Source organism: Epinephelus moara, chromosome 17 (genome assembly GCF_006386435.1).
Source record: "Epinephelus moara isolate mb chromosome 17, YSFRI_EMoa_1.0, whole genome shotgun sequence".
NCBI classification, from domain to species: Eukaryota; Metazoa; Chordata; class Actinopteri; order Perciformes; family Serranidae; genus Epinephelus; species Epinephelus moara.
The window spans coordinates 19,509,743-19,527,400 of NC_065522.1; the positions used below are offsets into that span (position 1 = coordinate 19,509,743).

The 17,658-nt window shown below is 41.1% G+C and overlaps 1 protein-coding gene across 33 annotated transcripts; it reads left to right on the plus strand.

The window, feature by feature from the left end:
• Positions 1-964: 964 nt before the first annotated feature.
• LOC126404566 (mucin-2-like) lies at positions 965-16,986 on the plus strand. Of its 33 annotated transcripts, XM_050067859.1 has the most exons (25): positions 965-1,102; positions 2,055-2,123; positions 2,424-2,831; positions 3,032-3,206; positions 3,332-3,504; positions 5,516-5,755; positions 6,199-6,432; positions 6,824-7,057; positions 7,451-7,687; positions 8,078-8,311; positions 8,712-8,948; positions 9,500-9,673; positions 9,884-10,054; positions 10,189-10,359; positions 10,451-10,570; positions 10,827-11,000; positions 11,135-11,305; positions 11,397-11,516; positions 11,772-11,942; positions 12,077-12,247; positions 12,339-12,458; positions 13,630-13,749; positions 13,826-13,954; positions 14,208-14,293; positions 14,554-16,973. In XM_050067859.1, the coding sequence occupies exons 2-25, from the start codon at positions 2,087-2,089 to the stop codon at positions 14,653-14,655; spliced, it is 4,209 nt and encodes a 1,402-aa protein (XP_049923816.1). In that variant the 5' UTR covers positions 965-1,102; positions 2,055-2,086; the 3' UTR covers positions 14,656-16,973. The 33 variants fall into 33 exon arrangements, with proteins under 33 accessions (XP_049923816.1, XP_049923820.1, XP_049923819.1 ...); XM_050067863.1 differs by lacking the exon at positions 11,135-11,305 and having other exon boundaries at positions 14,554-16,979; XM_050067862.1 differs by lacking the exon at positions 12,077-12,247 and having other exon boundaries at positions 14,554-16,978.
• Positions 16,987-17,658: the final 672 nt, after the last annotated feature.

The following is a 17,658-nucleotide window of genomic DNA, read 5'->3' on the forward strand; positions in this document are numbered from 1 at the left end:
CCTGTGGCTTTGACAGAAAATTTTAGGGAAATGAATAACTGTTATTTTTTTTGACATTTTGATTTTCATTTATTGTTGTAGGCCAGATTTGTTTTTCTTCTTCTTTGGCCAAAAATTGCTCTGTTGATATTTAAGGTTGCTGAACGCTGCTCTTCATGCTTGGCACACAGAGAAGTTTAAGTTCTGCAACCTCATCACTAAATGTCACTGAATCCTACACACTGGATTTCTGAAGAGCTGCCTAAGATATGTACAGAGCAGCAGACACATCAACTATGTCACTGTTGTCTGGTGGAAAATTACTGAACATAATTGCTTTGCTGGATTGCGATTTCTGATTAGCTGTCCCGACCCATCTGTGCACGATTGGATTTAGGTCAGGGGGACGAGAGGGCGGGTCAATGGCATCAGTGCCTTCGTCACCCAGAAACTGCCTACACACTCTGGCCATATGAGGTCGGGCATTGTTCTGCACCAGGAGGAACCCAGGGCCCGCTGCACCAGCGTAAGGTCTGACTGTCGCTCTGAGGATTTCATCCCAGTACCTAACAGCAGTCAGGGTACCGTTGGCTATGACATGGAGGTCATCCTTTGTTCAAGCATCATGTGTTGTATAAGATCATCGTTTAAGAATCACAAGCATTCGTCTTTGACGCAAAGAATCCTTTGAGAAGCTTAAAGTCATAAAATGATTATCAGTGGTGGGTTTTTTTTGTAACTCGATCAAGTTTGACCTTTTGACACCAAACATCTTTGCTTTAAAAGCTGCTTTTATTTTGAGATATTTTAATTATAGTTAATCTCAGCTAAGACACTGTTGGGTGTGAAAAGTGACTTGTGGCTTAATGACCCCATCCCCTGAGGCTGCTTGCACCTTACAGCCAAACCTGTTCTGCTTGAGAAAAGCATGTCCTGTCACTCGGTGCAGAGAAAGCATGTGTTAGGGATCAGAAACTTGTATGGTGAGAAAGTTTGCTCCACTTTTGCAGAAAAAAAACCTTTTCTTAAAGCACATCCTGCTTGTGCAAAACACAGTTTAATGTCAACAGCGCGCGCTTGTGATCAGAAGAACAAAAACATCTAAAACTCTACAAAGCTACAGGTAAGTGAAGACTATTATGTGACATTTTGCTTTAAGTTTAAATGCTATAAATGGTCATTATCTGTCTTTTATGCTTGAATGTTTATCATTTAAAAAAATCAATATTTTAAGCCATCTGCTGATTAAATTACTGAATCTATTGACTGGTTTTGAGAGACTTCATTATTTTTTATTGTAAATTTGTAGCCCTTATTATGTTTATATTTTATCTCTCTGTAAAGCATGTAAAATTGCCCCGGTGTATGAAATGTACTATACAAATTTAACTGCCTTACAAGAGCAAATCAGAACTAAAATAATATTGTGGTGATTTGCTCAGATTTACTGTATCTAAATCGAGGGTGTAGTAATGATAAACAGTACAGCCTTTAAAGGCCTGTTGTGATTTTTGGGCATTTAAACAAACTTGACATTTTAAGATCCTTTATTTTGGTAAAAGTAGCAATACGTAATGTAAAAATACTGTTAAAAGTAAAAGTCCTGCTTTCAAAATCTTGCGTTAAAGTACAGAAGTATTCTCAAAATATTCTTGTAAAGTTTTAAAAGTACTCACAATGCAAAAAAAAGTATTTTATTATTATTACTGGTTAATATTTAGGTAGCATTGTGCTTATTTTAACTAGTTTATATACAGTTTGGTTGTGTAGTCCAATAAAGCGTCATATTTTAAGTCATGGTTTTTATATGTAAAATTATACTTAATTTGTCTAACAAGTATAGCGCAGTAAAAAAAATTACATTTCCTTGTGAAATGTTTTAAAGTGACATCTCTAAATACTCCCGTCAAGCACTTTGTAACTTTTAAAAAGTGCTCTACCAATAGAGTTTGTAATTATCATAAGTACAAGTAACTCAATTTGCACTGATATGAACAAACCCAGATTCCTTTGTTAGTACACTGTCTTTAGTGTCTGGTATAATGTGCTGAAAAATGGTGACATGTCTGTTGCAGGAAAACAAGTGTGTGGAGACAGCTTACAAGACATGAAGAACATACTGTCTGTACTATTGTTCCTCACAGGTAAATATCACTTGTCATTAAGATTAGTTCGCTATTTTTGGACCCGTAGAACCAGCAGGATGACATCTATTAGTAATTATCCTATAGGCCTTAGGTAGAGGGGGAATAGGATCTGTGGTTCACAACATGTTGACAAAAAAGATGACTAAATTTGATTTAAGCATCTGTCTGATCCTTTTAACCATCTTGCAAATCCCTGAAATTTCTCTTGGGACCCTTTCTTGACTCCCAGGTTGGGAACCACTGGCAAAGACGATGAGTAGCTTCTTACTGATAAATAGCAATGTTCTCCATCCACAGGGCTGTTTTATCATGCCTCCTGCCGTCCTCGGTATCACTTCATTAATGAACCTCTTGCCTGGTTGAAGGCCCAGAGGTTCTGCAGAGAGCGCTACACTGACCTGGCCACCATCTTTGATGTGGAGGACATGAACCGGCTGGTGAACTCAGCTCAGGACTCCACCGGAGGCTTTACGGGGATGGCCTGGATTGGGCTACACGACAACCTCACCAGCTGGAGGTGGTCATTTTCAGACAGCAATTACTATGGAGACAATTACTATGGAGACAATGAGGGCGACTACAGGAACTGGGATTTTGGTCAGCCTGACAACTTTGGCGGGAACCAGATGTGTGTGACGATGTGGAGTGGAGGGGTGTGGGTCGACTCACAGTGCTTCCTGAGAAACCCCTTCATCTGCTATGATGGTCTCAGTTCACATTTTCTAAATACATCCATAGATGGACACATGAATGGCTTAGTGTGTTGTGTTATGTTAAAGCAGCATCAGGACATTTTAGATGTTGGGGGCCAATTGCTCCAAATACAGCTCATGACATCTTTCTGTAGATGTTAAAGTCAGATTCATGAATGCTTTTCTCCAATCTCTCTTTCTTTTCTTCCTCAGGGACAACCGGTACAGCTCAGCGTTTCATTTTTGTTGAGCAGGAGATGAACTGGACTGACGCTCAGCTTTACTGCAGAAAACGCTACACAGACCTGGCCAGTGTTAGAGACGAGAAAGAGAATGAGGAAATACAGCGTTTGGCCCAAAACAGGAGCGTTTGGATTGGCTTCTATAGGTCTGGAAAGTGTAATGTGTCCCTTTGTTTGATGAATTGTTATTTTCTTCATAAGCCATTTTTCTAAAAACATGATAAAAAACATTCCAGAATATTCTGTGACAGACCTTTGTTTCTTTGTGAAGGACGCGGGAATGGTCAGATAAAAGTAACTCCACCTACCAGTACTGGAAAAACGGACAGCCTGATAATGTCGCAGGGCAGCAGAACTGCACTGTGACAGATCTGGGCAATGCGGGCCTGTGGTTGGATGAACGGTGCGGCAGAGAGCTCGTTTTTATCTGCTATGAAGACCAAGGTGAGTGGGTCCATCTCAGTTTAGGTGATTGCTTTGGCAGCTACAGCTGCTTGTGCTAAGGTTTTCATTTTATTTAGAAAAAAAAAAGTAAATGACACCAACCTGGCATGAATCAGTGGATAAGATCTGGAGAAGCAGTGTGATACCTCGATAATTTGAACACATCCTCCGGTTCCCTTTCTTAAACATGGGAACCACGACCACGGTCTGCCACTCCACAGGCACTGTGCCCAACCTTCATGCAACACTAGCCCCTTTTACACTGCCAGATTTTCGGCGAATGTTGGGCCAATTTTCCGCCTTGTAGGGTAGTCATATTGGCGGAACCTTTTTGGTTTAAAACGAACAAGGAGGGGCTGTTGATGACTTGTGGGAGAAGCTGTTAATGACACTACACGTGCGACCCACTGGCGGTGGATAAACAGGAAACAGCTGATAGCAGGAATGAGCAGCTAGTACTAGTAGCAAGAGAGAAACACAAACCTGACAGACACTACAGTAAAGATGAGCAACTGGGGAGACAAAGAATTGCGCGCCCTCCTTGCCCTCGCAAACGAAGAAGCCATTAACCGTCAAATGATGAGAATGGTGAAGGACAGGCCAACTTATGAGAGAATCGCCGAAGGACTGACCAGCCGCGGCTTTCCTTGGAGTACGTCACTGTTTACATCACACGCTGAGCTACACATTTTGTTACTTACTCACACACCCCAATTGCCCAGAAAAAGGCACATTCTGTATAAAGAAAAGTAGGTAGGGGGCATTTTGCTGCACTCCCCGATTTTGTTTTTATACTGCCAATGCTGAACGAAGACTGATTGGGCTTTCCTGCAAATTTGCACAATTCCTATTTAATAAGCGCTACTGAAAAGGCATGTCAGCCAAGACAGCCTAACAATGTCAAGAGCCTTCAGCATCTCAGGGTGAATCTCATCCAGACCTGGTGCCTTGCAGAGGGGAGGAGGGTGTCTGTTTTGGGACCTCATAGTTGCAACTCTACTCTTTGCAGATAATGTGGTTCTGCTGGCTTCATCACACTGTGACCGCACTGGGGTGGTTTGCCCCTCCACATCTGGAGCCATAGTCCTGTGCTAGAAAACGGTGGTTTGGGAGAGAATTACTGCCCTAAGTGAAGGAGTTAGAGTATCTTGGGGTCTTGTTCACAAGTGGACACAAATGGAGTGTGAGATGGACAGGCAATTTGGTGCAGAGTCAGCAGAGATGTGGGCACTGCACTGGACTGTAGTGGTGAAGAGAGAGCTGAGCCAAAAGGCAAAGCTCTCAATTTGCCGTTCCATCTACATCCCAAGCCTCACCTATGGTCATGAGCTCTGGGTAGTGAACGAAAGAATGAGATTGGCTGGGCTCAGCCTTAGAGAAAGGGTGAGGATCTCGAAGTAGAGCTACTACTCCTTTGCGTTGAAAGGGGCCAGTTGAGGTGGTTCGGGCATCTGATCAATATGTGTCTTGGGAGCCTCCTGTTGGAGGTGCTCCGGGCAAGGTTCCACCACTACCACAGTGACCCCGAACAGAATAACCGCCACAAAGAGAAACTCCAGTACAAAGATCCCGTCATCTGTGCAGCCTTCAAGCTCAGAAGTCGAAAAAACAACATCAATTCCTGGTGAGATAGATTGTTTTTTTCTTCAGTAAACCCAGCAAGTATTTACTTAGCAGGAATTTGTCACAATATGAAGCTGGGCACCTTTTACACAGCAATGTAATAGGAAGTTATGGTGAAATATTACAGTGTGTTGTCCAAAGGAAAGATGTTTGTTTAAAATGGACATGGCACTAACAGTGATCCCTGGGGAACACCACACATAACGAAGAGCTTGCTCCCAACCCTTGGGAGGCAATCTTGCATGTTTTTAGCTCGAAGATCTTGACTTGGAAGTGCTAATTGTCAATGCATTATTTGAGTTTGAAATTCATTGGCTACAGTAGTGTATGTGGCAAAAAATCTCTTTCAGTTAAAAAAGAATTTTTTTTTCATGTCTCCATTTTGCAGACCAAACTCTCCAGAAATCAACTTTTTCCACCACCACCACCGACACAGTGACACGAAACAAAATAACACCCACCAATGAAGAATCATCTGGTGATGGAACTTCAAATGAGGAAGTTTTTTCCACCACTACCACAGTGACCCCAGACAGAATAACCCCCACTGAGAGAATCTCTGGTACAAAGATAACATCATCTCCACAGCCTTCAGGCCCAGACATGGAAAAAACAACATCAATTCCTGGTGAGACAGAAATATGTTTTTTTCTTCAGTAAACCCAGTCAGTATTTACTTAGCTGGAATTGGTTAGAATATGAAGCTGGACATCTTTTACACAGCAATGGAAAAGGAAGTAATGTTAAATATTACAGTGTGTTGTCCAAAGGAAAGATGGTAGTTTAAAATAGAAATGGAACTAACAGTGATCCCTGGGGAACACCACACATAAGGAAGAGCTTGCTCCCAACCCTTTGGAGGCAATCCTGCATTTTTTATTTTTTTTTCGTCTGAAGAGCTTGACTTTGAAGTGCTTACCGTTTTTTTTTCGTCTGAAGAGCTTGACTTTGAAGTGCTTACCGTCATTGCGTTATCTGAGTTGGAAATTCATTGGCTACGGTAGTGTATGTGGCAGAAAAATCTCTTTCAGTTCAAAAATATATATAGTTTTTCATGTCTCCATTTTGCAGACCAAACTCTCCAGAAATCAACTCTTTCCACCACCACCACAGTGACAGGAAACAAAATAACCCCCACTGATGAAGAATCATCTGGTGAAAAAACTTCAAACAAGGAAGTTTTTTCCACCACTACCACAGTGACCCGGAACAGAATAACCACCACTGAGAGAATCTCTGGTACAAAGATCACATCATCTCCGCAGCCTTCAGGCCCAGACATGGAAAAAACAACATCAATTCCTGGTGAGACAGAAATATGTTTTTTTCTTCAGTAAACCCAGTCAGTATTTACTTAGCTGGAATTGGTTACAGTATGAAGCTGGACATCATTTACACAGCAATGTAATAGGAAGTTATGGTGAAATATTACAGTGTGTTGTCCAAAGGAAAGATGTTAGTTTAAAATGGAAATGGAACTAACAGTGATCCCTGGGGAACACCACACATAAGGAAGAGCTTGCTCCCAACCCTTTGGAGGCAATGTTGCATTCTTTTTAGTCCGAAGAGCTTGACTTGGAAATGCTAACCGTCATTGCATTATCTGAGTTGGAAATCTGTTGGCTGTGGTAGTGTATGTGGCAGAAAAATCTCTCAGTGAAAAAATAATTAGTTTTTTCATGTCTCCATTTTGCAGACCAAACTCTCCAGAAATCAACTCTTTCCACCACCACCGCAGTGACACAAAAAAAAATGACACCCACTGATGAAGAATCATCTGGTGATGAAACTTCAAACGAGGAAGTTTTTTCCACCACTACCACAGTGACCCGGAACAGAATAACCACCACTGAGAGAATCTCTGGTACAAAGATCACATCATCTCCGCAGCCTTCAGGCCCAGACATGGAAAAAACAACATCAATTCCTGGTGAGACAGAAATATGTTTTTTTCTTCAGTAAACCCAGTCAGCATTTACTTTGCTGGAATTGGTTACAATATGAAGCTGGACATCATTTACACAGCAATGTAATAGGAAGTTATGGTAAAATATTACAGTGTGTTGTCCAAAGGAAAGATGTTAGTTTAAAATGGAAATGGAACTAACAGTGATCCCTGGGGAACACCACACATAAGGAAGAGCTTGCTCCCAACCCTTTGGAGGCAATGTTGCATTCTTTTTAGTCCGAAGAGCTTGACTTGGAAGTGCTAACCGTCATTGCATTATGTGAAATGGAAATACATTGACTGCGGTAGTGTATGTGGCAGAAAAATCTCTTTCAGTTAAAAAATAATGATTTTTTTCATGTCTCCATTTTGCAGACCAAACTCTCCAGAAATCAACTCTTTCCACCACCACCACCGCAGTGACACGAAACAAAATAACACCCACCGATGAAGAATCATCTGGTGATGGAACTTCTAATGAGGAAGTTTTTTCCACCACTATCGCAGTGACCCCAAACAGAATAACCCCCACTGAGAGAATCTCTGGTACAAAGATCCCATCATCTCCACAGCCTTCAGGCCCAGACATGGAAAAAACAACATCAATTCCTGGTGAGATAGATCAATGTTTTTTTCTTCAGTAAACCCAGTCAGTATTTACTTTGCTGGAATTGGTTACAGTATGAAGCTGGACATCATTTACACAGCAATGTAATAGGAAGTTATGGTAAAATATTACAGTGTGTTGTCCAAAGGAAAGATGTTAGTTTAAAATGGAAATGGAACTAACAGTGATCCCTGGGGAACACCACACATAAGGAAGAGCTTGCTCCCAACCCTTTGAGGCAATCTTGCATTTTTTTTCATCCGAAAATCTTGACTTGGAAGTGCTACCCGTCACTGCATTATCTGAGTTGGAAATCTGTTGGCTGTGGTAGTGTATGTGGCAGAAAAATCTCTCAGTGAAAAAATAATTCGTTTTTTCATGTCTCCATTTTGCAGACCAAACTCTCCAGAAATCAACTCTTTCCACCACCACCGCAGTGACACGAAAAAAAATGACACCCACTGATGAAGAATCATCTGGTGATGAAACTTCAAACGAGGAAGTTTTTTCCACCACTACCACAGTGACCCCAAACAGAATAACCACCACTGAGAGAAACTCCAGGACAAAAATCACATCATCTGCGCAGCCTTCAGGCCCAGAAGTTGAAAAAACAACATCAATTCCTGGTGAGATAGATCAGTGTTTTTTTCTTCAGTAAACCCAGTCAGTATTTACTTAGCTGGAATTTGTTACAATATGAAGCTGGACATCTTTTACACAGCAATGGAAAAGGAAGTAATTTTAAATATTACAGTGTGTTGTCCAAAGGAAAGATGGTAGTTTAAAATGGAAATGGAACTAACAGTGATCCCTGGGGAACACCACACATAAGGAAGAGCTTGCTCCCAACCCTTTGGAGGCGATCTTGTATATATATATTTTTTTCATCTGAAGAGCTTGACTTTGAAGTGCTAACCGTCATTGCGTTATCTGAGTTGGAAATTCATTGGCTACGGTAGTGTATGTGGCAGAAAAATCTCTTTCAGTTCAAAAATATATATAGTTTTTCATGTCTCCATTTTGCAGACAAAACTCTCCAGAAATCAACTCTTTCCACCACCACCACCACAGTGACAGGAAACAAAATAACCCCCACTGATGAAGAATCATCTGGTGATGAAACTTCAAACGAAGATGTTTTTTCCACCACTACCACAGTGATCCGGAACAGAATAACCACCACTGAGAAAAAGTCCAGTACAAAGATTACATCATCTCCGCAGCCTTCAGGCCCAGACATGGAAAAAACAACATCAATTCCTGGTGAGACAGAAATATGTTTTTTTCTTCAGTAAACCCAGTCAGTATTTACTTAGCTGGAATTGGTTACAGTATGAAGCTGGACATCATTTACACAGCAATGTAATAGGAAGTTATGGTAAAATAGTACAGTGTGTTGTCCAAAGGAAAGATGTTTGTTTAAAATGGAAATGGCACTAACAGTGATCCCTGGGGAACACCACACATAAGGAAGAGCTTGCTCCCAACCCTTTGGAGGCAATGTTGCAACCCAGTCAGTATTTACTTAGCTGGAATTTGTTACAATATGAAGCTGGACATCTTTTACACAGCAATGGAATAGAAAGCAGTGTTTCCCCTACCATTATAGTAGGGGGGCTCTCTGTATCGCGCGCGCGCACACACACACACACACACAGACACGTGCACGCACACACAGGTGTGTACACTAGAGCGCGGCTCAGGCCACATTTTCCTGACCGTACCCGACCCAAGTCTGAGACAATTATAATATCCTGCCTCCATTTTTCGCATTGACCCGAAATTTCTCATTTGTCCATGTGTCCAATTTACAGACCAAACTCCTCAAGTGCCATCTCCCTCCACCACCACCACCACCACCACCACAGTGACCCCAGATAGAATAACCCCCACTGAGACTGAATCAACGAGTGGTCATTTCAGTACAGAGATTACCTCAGTTGGGCAGCCTTCAACTCATGTAGCGGACCAAACAAGACCCCTTACCAGCAAATTAAATTACTTTTATTTTTTACTTTAGTTGGTGGTAGTACCATCACACATTCTGAATATTCTTCCTCCATTTTGCTAATTCGACTCAAACTACATAATTTGTTCAAGTCCGAGACAATTATAAACTTCCAAACTCTCTAAATATCCTGCCTCCATTTTTTGCATTGACTCGAAATTTCTCATTTGTCCATGTGTCCAATTTACAGACCAAACTCCTCAAGTACCATCTCCTTCCACTACCACGAACACCACTACAGTGACCCCAAATACAAGAACCACCACTGAGACTAAATCAACCACTGGTCATTTTGGTACAGAGATAACCTCAGTTGGGCAGCCTTCAACCACAGAAGTGGACCAAACAAGACCCATTACCAGTGAGTTCAATTACTGATTTTTCTTTCCTTTTTACTTTTACTGGTTTTGATACCATCACACCCTGTGAATACCATGCCTCCATTTTAAAGATTGAATTCAAAATATATCATTTGTTCATGTATCCAATTTGCAGACCAAACTCTACCAAGACCATCTCATTCCACCACCATAGATACCTCAACAGTGACCCCAAATAAAAGAACCACCGCTGAGATTGAATCAACCACTGGTCAATTTGGTACAGAGATAACCTCAGATGGGCAGCCTTCAACCACAGAAGTGGACCAAACAAGACCCATTACCAGTGAGTTAAATTACCTTTAGTTTTACTGGTCATGGTTGTCTCTAATTTGCAGACCAAACTCCTCAAGTACCATCTCCTTCCACCACCACAGTGATCCCAAATGACAGAAGCACCACTGAGATTCAACCAAGCACTGGTCATCTCAGTACAGAGATAACCTCAACTGGGCAGTCTTCAGCAAAAGAAGTGGACCAAACAAGAGCAGTCTCCAGTGAGTTGAATTCCTTTTTTTTTAAGTTTGTGTTGGTAATTTCACACTTTGAACTCCACAACAGCAAAGTTTGTCTTCTGATGCCAGTGCCACCACCACCAGCACCACCACAGTGAGCGCGGCTCAGCCCACATTTTCCTGACCGTACCCGACCCAAGTCTGAGACAATTATAAACTTCCAAACTCTCTAAATATCCTGCCTCCATTTTTCGCATTGACCCGAAATTTCTCATTTGTCCATGTGTCCAATTTACAGACCAAACTCCTCAAGTGCCATCTCCTTCCACCACCACCACCACCACCACCACAGTGACCCCAAATACAAGAACCACCACTGAGACTAAATCAACCACTGGTCATTTTGGTACAGAGATAACCTCAGTTGGGCAGCCTTCAACCACAGAAGTGGACCAAACAAGACCCATTACCAGTGAGTTCAATTACTGATTTTTCTTTCCTTTTTACTTTTACTGGTTTTGATACCATCACACCCTGTGAATACCATGCCTCCATTTTGATGCTTGAACTCAAAATATATCATTTGTTCATGTATCCAATTTGCAGACCAAACTCTACCAAGACCATCTCATTCCACCACCATGGATACTACAACAGTGACCCCAAATAAAAGAACCACCGCTGAGATTGAATCAACCACTGGTCAATTTGGTACAGAGATAACCTCAGTTGGGCAGCCTTCAACCACAGAAGTGGACCAAACAAGACCCATTACCAGTGAGTTAAATTACCTTTAGTTTTACTGGTCATGGTTGTCTCTAATTTGCAGACCAAACTCCTCAAGTACCATCTCCTTCCACCACCACAGTGATCCCAAATGACAGAAGCACCACTGAGATTCAACCAAGCACTGGTCATCTCAGTACAGAGATAACCTCAACTGGGCAGTCTTCAGCAAAAGAAGTGGACCAAACAAGAGCAGTCTCCAGTGAGTTAAATTCCTTTTTTTTAAGTTTGTGTTGGTAATTTCACACTTTGAACTCCACAACAGCAAAGTTTGTCCTCTGATGCCAGTGCCACCACCACCACCACCACCACAGTGAGTGCGGCTCAGGCCACATTTTCCTGACCGTACCCGACCCAAGTCTGAGACAATTATAAACTTCCAAATTCTCTAAATATCCTGCCTCCATTTTTCGCATTGACCCGAAATTTCTCATTTGTCCATGTGTCCAATTTACAGACCAAACTCCTCAAGTGCCATCTCCTTCCACCACCACCACCACCACCACAGTGACCCCAAATACAAGAACCACCACTGAGACTAAATCAACCAGTGGTCATTTCAGTACAGAGATAACCTCAGTTGGGCAGCCTTCAACCACAGAAGTGGACCAAACAAGACCCATTACCAGTGAGTTCAATTACTGATTTTTCTTTCCTTTTTACTTTTACTGGTTTTGATACCATCACACCCTGTGAATACCATGCCTCCATTTTGATGCTTGAACTCAAAATATATCATTTGTTCATGTATCCAATTTGCAGACCAAACTCTACCAAGACCATCTCATTCCACCACCATGGATACTACAACAGTGACCCCAAATAAAAGAACCACCGCTGAGATTGAATCAACCACTGGTCAATTTGGTACAGAGATAACCTCAGTTGGGCAGCCTTCAACCACAGAAGTGGACCAAACAAGACCCATTACCAGTGAGTTAAATTACCTTTAGTTTTACTGGTCATGGTTGTCTCTAATTTGCAGACCAAACTCCTCAAGTACCATCTCCTTCCACCACCACAGTGATCCCAAATGACAGAAGCACCACTGAGATTCAACCAAGCACTGGTCATCTCAGTACAGAGATAACCTCAACTGGGCAGTCTTCAGCAAAAGAAGTGGACCAAACAAGAGCAGTCTCCAGTGAGTTAAATTCCTTTTTTTTAAGTTTGTGTTGGTAATTTCACACTTTGAACTCCACAACAGCAAAGTTTGTCCTCTGATGCCAGTGCCACCACCACCAGCACCACCACAGTGAGCGCGGCTCAGGCCACATTTTCCTGACCGTACCCGACCCAAGTCTGAGACAATTATAAACTTCCAAACTCTCTAAATATCCTGCCTCCATTTTTTGCATTGACCCGAAATTTCTCATTTGTCCATGTGTCCAATTTACAGACCAAACTCCTCAAGTGCCATCTCCCTCCACCACCACCACCACAGTGACCCCAAATACAAGAACCACCACTGAGACTAAATCAACCAGTGGTCATTTCAGTACAGAGATAACCTCAGTTGGGCAGCCTTCAACTCATGTAGCGGACCAAACAAGACCCCTTACCAGCAAGTTAAATTACTTTTATTTTTTACTTTAGTTGGTGGTAATACCATCACACCTTCTGAATATTCTGCCTCCATTTTTGCTGATTCGACTCAAACTACATAATTTGTTCAAGTCCGAGACAATTATAAACTTCCAAACTTTCTAAATATCCTGCCTCCATTTTTCGCACTGACCCGAAATTTCTCATTTGTCCATGTGTCCAATTTACAGACCAAACTCCTCAAGTACCATCTTCTTCCACTACCACGAACACCACTACAGTGACCCCAAATACAAGAACCACCACTGAGACTAAATCAACCACTGGTCATTTTGGTAGGGGAAGCACCGCTGAGATTCAACCAAGCACTGGTCATCTCAGTACAGAGATAACCTCAACTGGGCAGTCTTCAACAAAAGAAGTGGACCAAACAAGAGCAGTCTCGGCAGTCTTCAACAAAAGAAGTGGACCAAACAAGAGCAGTCTCCAGTGAGTTAAATTCCTTTTTTTAAGTTTGTGTTGGGAATTTCACACTTTGAACTCCACAACAGCAAAGTTTGTCCTCTGATACCAATGCCACCGCCACCACCACAATGACCCTTAACAAAATATCCATCTAAGTCAGCCAGTACAGAGATTACCTCAAGTATACAAGATACATAAAGGCAAATTACCTTAGTGAACGACCTTTTGATCTATATATTTTCATCCCCAATGTCTCAATTCTACAAACAAAATTCCAGACAACTTGCTCACATCCATATTTGCAGTGACCCCAGATAAAAGAACCACCACTGAGATAAAATCAACCACTGGTCATGCCAGTGCAGAGACTACCTCATTTGGGCAGCCTTCAACCTCCCATGCAGACCAAACAAGACCCATTACTGGTGAGTGAGATTCCATTTATTTTTATCAGTGTTGCTACTGTCCCATTACTGTCACATCAGGCCTCCATTTTTTCAGATGAAACTCCCAAACAGCCAGCTTTGTCTACCACCAAAATGACCACCATGGAGCGAGACTCAAGCAGTACAATGGTTTCATCTCAGCAGTATTCAACTGCAACGGGGGATCAAACAAACAACATACCTGGTAACTATCATTTTGATCATGATGCTTAAATAGGAAAAAGAAAAGCTCTTCTTCTATTTGTGTATGTGGCAATATTGAAAGTTATTTTTGCATTTCTTTTGTGGCTTTAGTGTTTTGCAAGGGTTGTGTCAAAAGTAAACTTATTCCAGGCTCCAAAACGACCCTTCAGAAACCTTTATGGGATGTCACTGTCAGTCAAAGACTATGCATATATGTTGTTGAAGTTAACGCAGTAAACGTTCTCTGTTCTTAGCACAACATGTGGTTGCCCTGAGATTGAAATTAACCTCTCAGACACCGCTGACTGAAGACGACATCGAAGAGCTGGTATTAGTGCAGGTGAGATGTCAAAAACACTTAAAGTCAATTTTCCATTCTTTATTCAAAATATTCTATAAAAATAGTATTTAAATAAGCAGAGGTTTAAAGATGTTCACCTTCTTAATCATAATGTAATTTTGTAAGATAGTTGCCATTTCACATTATGAATTCTTTTGTTTTTCCAATGAGTTCAGAGGTTAGGATCAGTTACGACATGCCATGTGAACAATGCTAAAATTGCTCAAATTTAATTCTTTGTGCTTTGTGCTCTTTGTCAGTTTCGCAATCTACTGATAGAGATGGGACTTCCTACGAGCATCAAAGTGGGTGTGAAGAGCACTGAAATAATGAGTAACAAAGAGACTGATACGGATGGATAAATTAAGGATCGGTGAAGAGATGAAGAGGCTCGCTGCTGCTTTGACCACAGAAGAATTTATTTATTTGAGTGTCATTAATTACAAGACCTATACGTCACCAGGCCAACTGCTTGCCATTGATTGGCTCTGTAATCTCGGGTGTGAGGCAGGCCCTTTCTTTCAACAAAGGCTCTCATTGGCTGTTGTTGGAAGCTACTATTGGCTCAAGTGAGGTGTAAATCAAAAGGTCAGGGTTCAGCCACCATTTTGGTATTGAGGAGTCAGCAAATTTATACGAAAACTGGAGTTATTAGGACAATACGTTGAGAAGTATGAACATTTGAAATGTTGCAACGACAGTCCATGCGTATCTGTGGAAGTAATAATTTGTTTTGACTAAATATTTCAGTGGATTTAGATCGTCTGGACCTTTCAGAATGTATGAGGAATATTTTTGTTGGAATATTATCGAGTTGTGGATTATGATATGGCTTCATATGTGAGTTATAACTGTCTGTTGTGTCTCTAACAGAGGCGTTTATTGGAACTGCTGTGGTGGTTGTACCTTGAAATGGTTCGTATCAATCGGACCGCAAGGAGTGTAGCTTCCTAACGATAGGTTGTATGAATGGACCACTTCAACACAGCTGTTGTTTACATCACATCATAATCATCTCATAAACCTTACCAGGGCCAGTGGGTGGGCGGATATTGGATTTAACCCATCTTCAACTTCTGATTTGATGACTTGAAAGTATTCCTGTTGGTTGTTGCTCTCCATAAAACGCAATGGATTTTCATATCACAGGTTTTCCTGTCCTTTCAGAGGGAATGAACCTGAATACCTTAGTTGCTTGCAGCTTAATCAGATATGCTGCAAGTGCTTATTGGTAGTTCAGGTTAGTGATGGCCAAATGAGGCCTCATGAACCACTGTCTTTATTTTCTGAAGCCACTAGATGGCGCTGTCTGTTCAACAAAGGTTTGAAAGCACACTTCATTGCAGGTCCTTCAGCCTTTATCTTTAAACCAAGACCGCCATCTGGTGGGGTCAGAAAATAAAGGAAGTGGTTCATGAGGCTTCATTTGGCCATCACTAGTTCAGGTAGTTGGTAGTTTATGGCTTCATGCTTTCTTTATCCACTGTGCTCAATATTGTAAAGTCCACAACAGGTGAAGTTACAGTAACAGTTAAAGTCACCCTCCACTCATAAATGTGTTTCATTTATGTTCATGTCCCCTTAAATGTCTGACCTTGACTAAACTTATGTTTATCTGTGCAAAAATTGTCACTGGAAGTGTTTTCACATTCCTTTACTGAGGGGGGCAATGTCTGTGCATGTACAGGATCTGTAAAAAATATTTGTCATTGACATAAGTTATCCGCTATTAGTTGGTTTCCAGAAACATGGGGAATTCATTCCTTTAAATATGAGCACATATATCTTTTTATGTTAAGCATTTGAAATTAAAAAAACAGGATAATTTGTAAGGATAATATTATCGCAATGCTAATTTTCAGTAGCGTGTTAATGGTAATTCCCATTCGTGTTAGCATTGAGCTAACAGACTAATTTGACACAAGAAGTACTCAGATCTTTTACTCAGGTAAAATTAGAAGAGGAACAAAAAGTACTCATTGTGCAGAATGGTCCATTTCAGATAAAATAAAACTACTGATGCATTAATGTGTTTATCACTTTAATGTTGAGGCTGGTAAATGTGGGGCTTTTTTTGTGGGTAGCAGTCAAGTCTTATGTTTATCCATCATGATATATTTGTTAATTATATTTTTTGCTATTAGCCTGAATCTACAGGTCAGATAAAGCTCTAGCTGCCTCTCATAATGTGTCAGCAGATTCTAACAGTATAATCATTTCATATCACTCACATCATGTGATCCATAAGTGTGTGCTTTTGTTTTTTTGATCCAAGCATCTGTAAGAACCTTCAGATATTTTTACTCAACACTAATTCATGTAGTAAAGGTTTGCTGTTTTCCTCCTATGGTGTTAAAGATGGATTTATTTTGATTTAATTAGGTCAACCTTTGTGAACTCGGTTACCTTTTGTTAGTTCACCCAACATTAAAAAAAGAAAACATGCATACGTATGCAATCAAAAGTAGAATCCACCTCATCCCGTTGGGGAGGTTTGGCTTGTAATGTGAGGTCACTACTGGTATTGCCTGACAAGAAAATAAAAGAAGTCATGTGCTATATGCAGTAGTTTTATGTGGTATAACCATAAATATGCAGCCTGAAGAGACAAAGTTATTCACTCAGCAGCTCTCCACTGGGAACAAGACATCAACACCTAAATCAGGTAAGAGCCTTTCTTTTTTTTAACATTTTCAAGCTAATTTTACCTTAAACGTAGAAAATTTATACCATTAACAAGCAATGTGTTATTTTGTGTTTGCTTTTTACACAGCCATTCACAGATTGTGTCTGAACTTTAAGGGCTAGCTCAGTGAAACACTTCAATGCGACAGAAAAGCAAGATTTGCATTGTGTGTTAATTTTTAAGAGTGGATTCCAGTGTCAAAAATGTAACTGTGCAAGAGCTTTTTTTAATGTCAATTTTTTGGGGGGTTCTTTCCCCATATAGCTTTTTTTAGTGTGAGACAACCTTGTCTCCAAGAAGCTCAAATTAATTTGCAGCAGTAATATGTAATGCTACCTGGATTCATTTTTTTTAAACAACATTTTGAATTTATCAACAGTATTTCAATTGTTTCCCCACACAGTTTTCCCTTGTAAAGTAACCAGAGCATTGTATGGTTACGTTTAGGCACTCAAAGTAGGTTTGGAAAGGTCCACAGTGACATCAGGTTCACTTTCCTGGGAGCCCGGTCTCACTCCGAAGTTGTTGAAATCTGGGGCTTGGGCAGTGACTTGTGGCGTCAGAAACCAACGAAAAAAGAGGCCCTTTAACGTTGACATGATACGCGGCCGGTTGCCGTTATAGCTTAACAGCGCCCAGCAGCGTCAGGGGGAAACATGGTGGGACAAGGATGAAAGTT

Coding starts and splice junctions, on each gene's coding strand:
- LOC126404566 (XM_050067859.1), top strand. CDS start 2,087: ATGAAGAACATACTGTCTGTACTATTGTTCCTCACAG. Junction 9,674..9,883: donor CCAAACAAGACCCCTTACCA/GCAAATTAAATT, acceptor TCCAATTTACAG/ACCAAACTCCTCAAGTACCA. Junction 13,955..14,207: donor TCAAACAAACAACATACCTG/GTAACTATCATT, acceptor CTCTGTTCTTAG/CACAACATGTGGTTGCCCTG.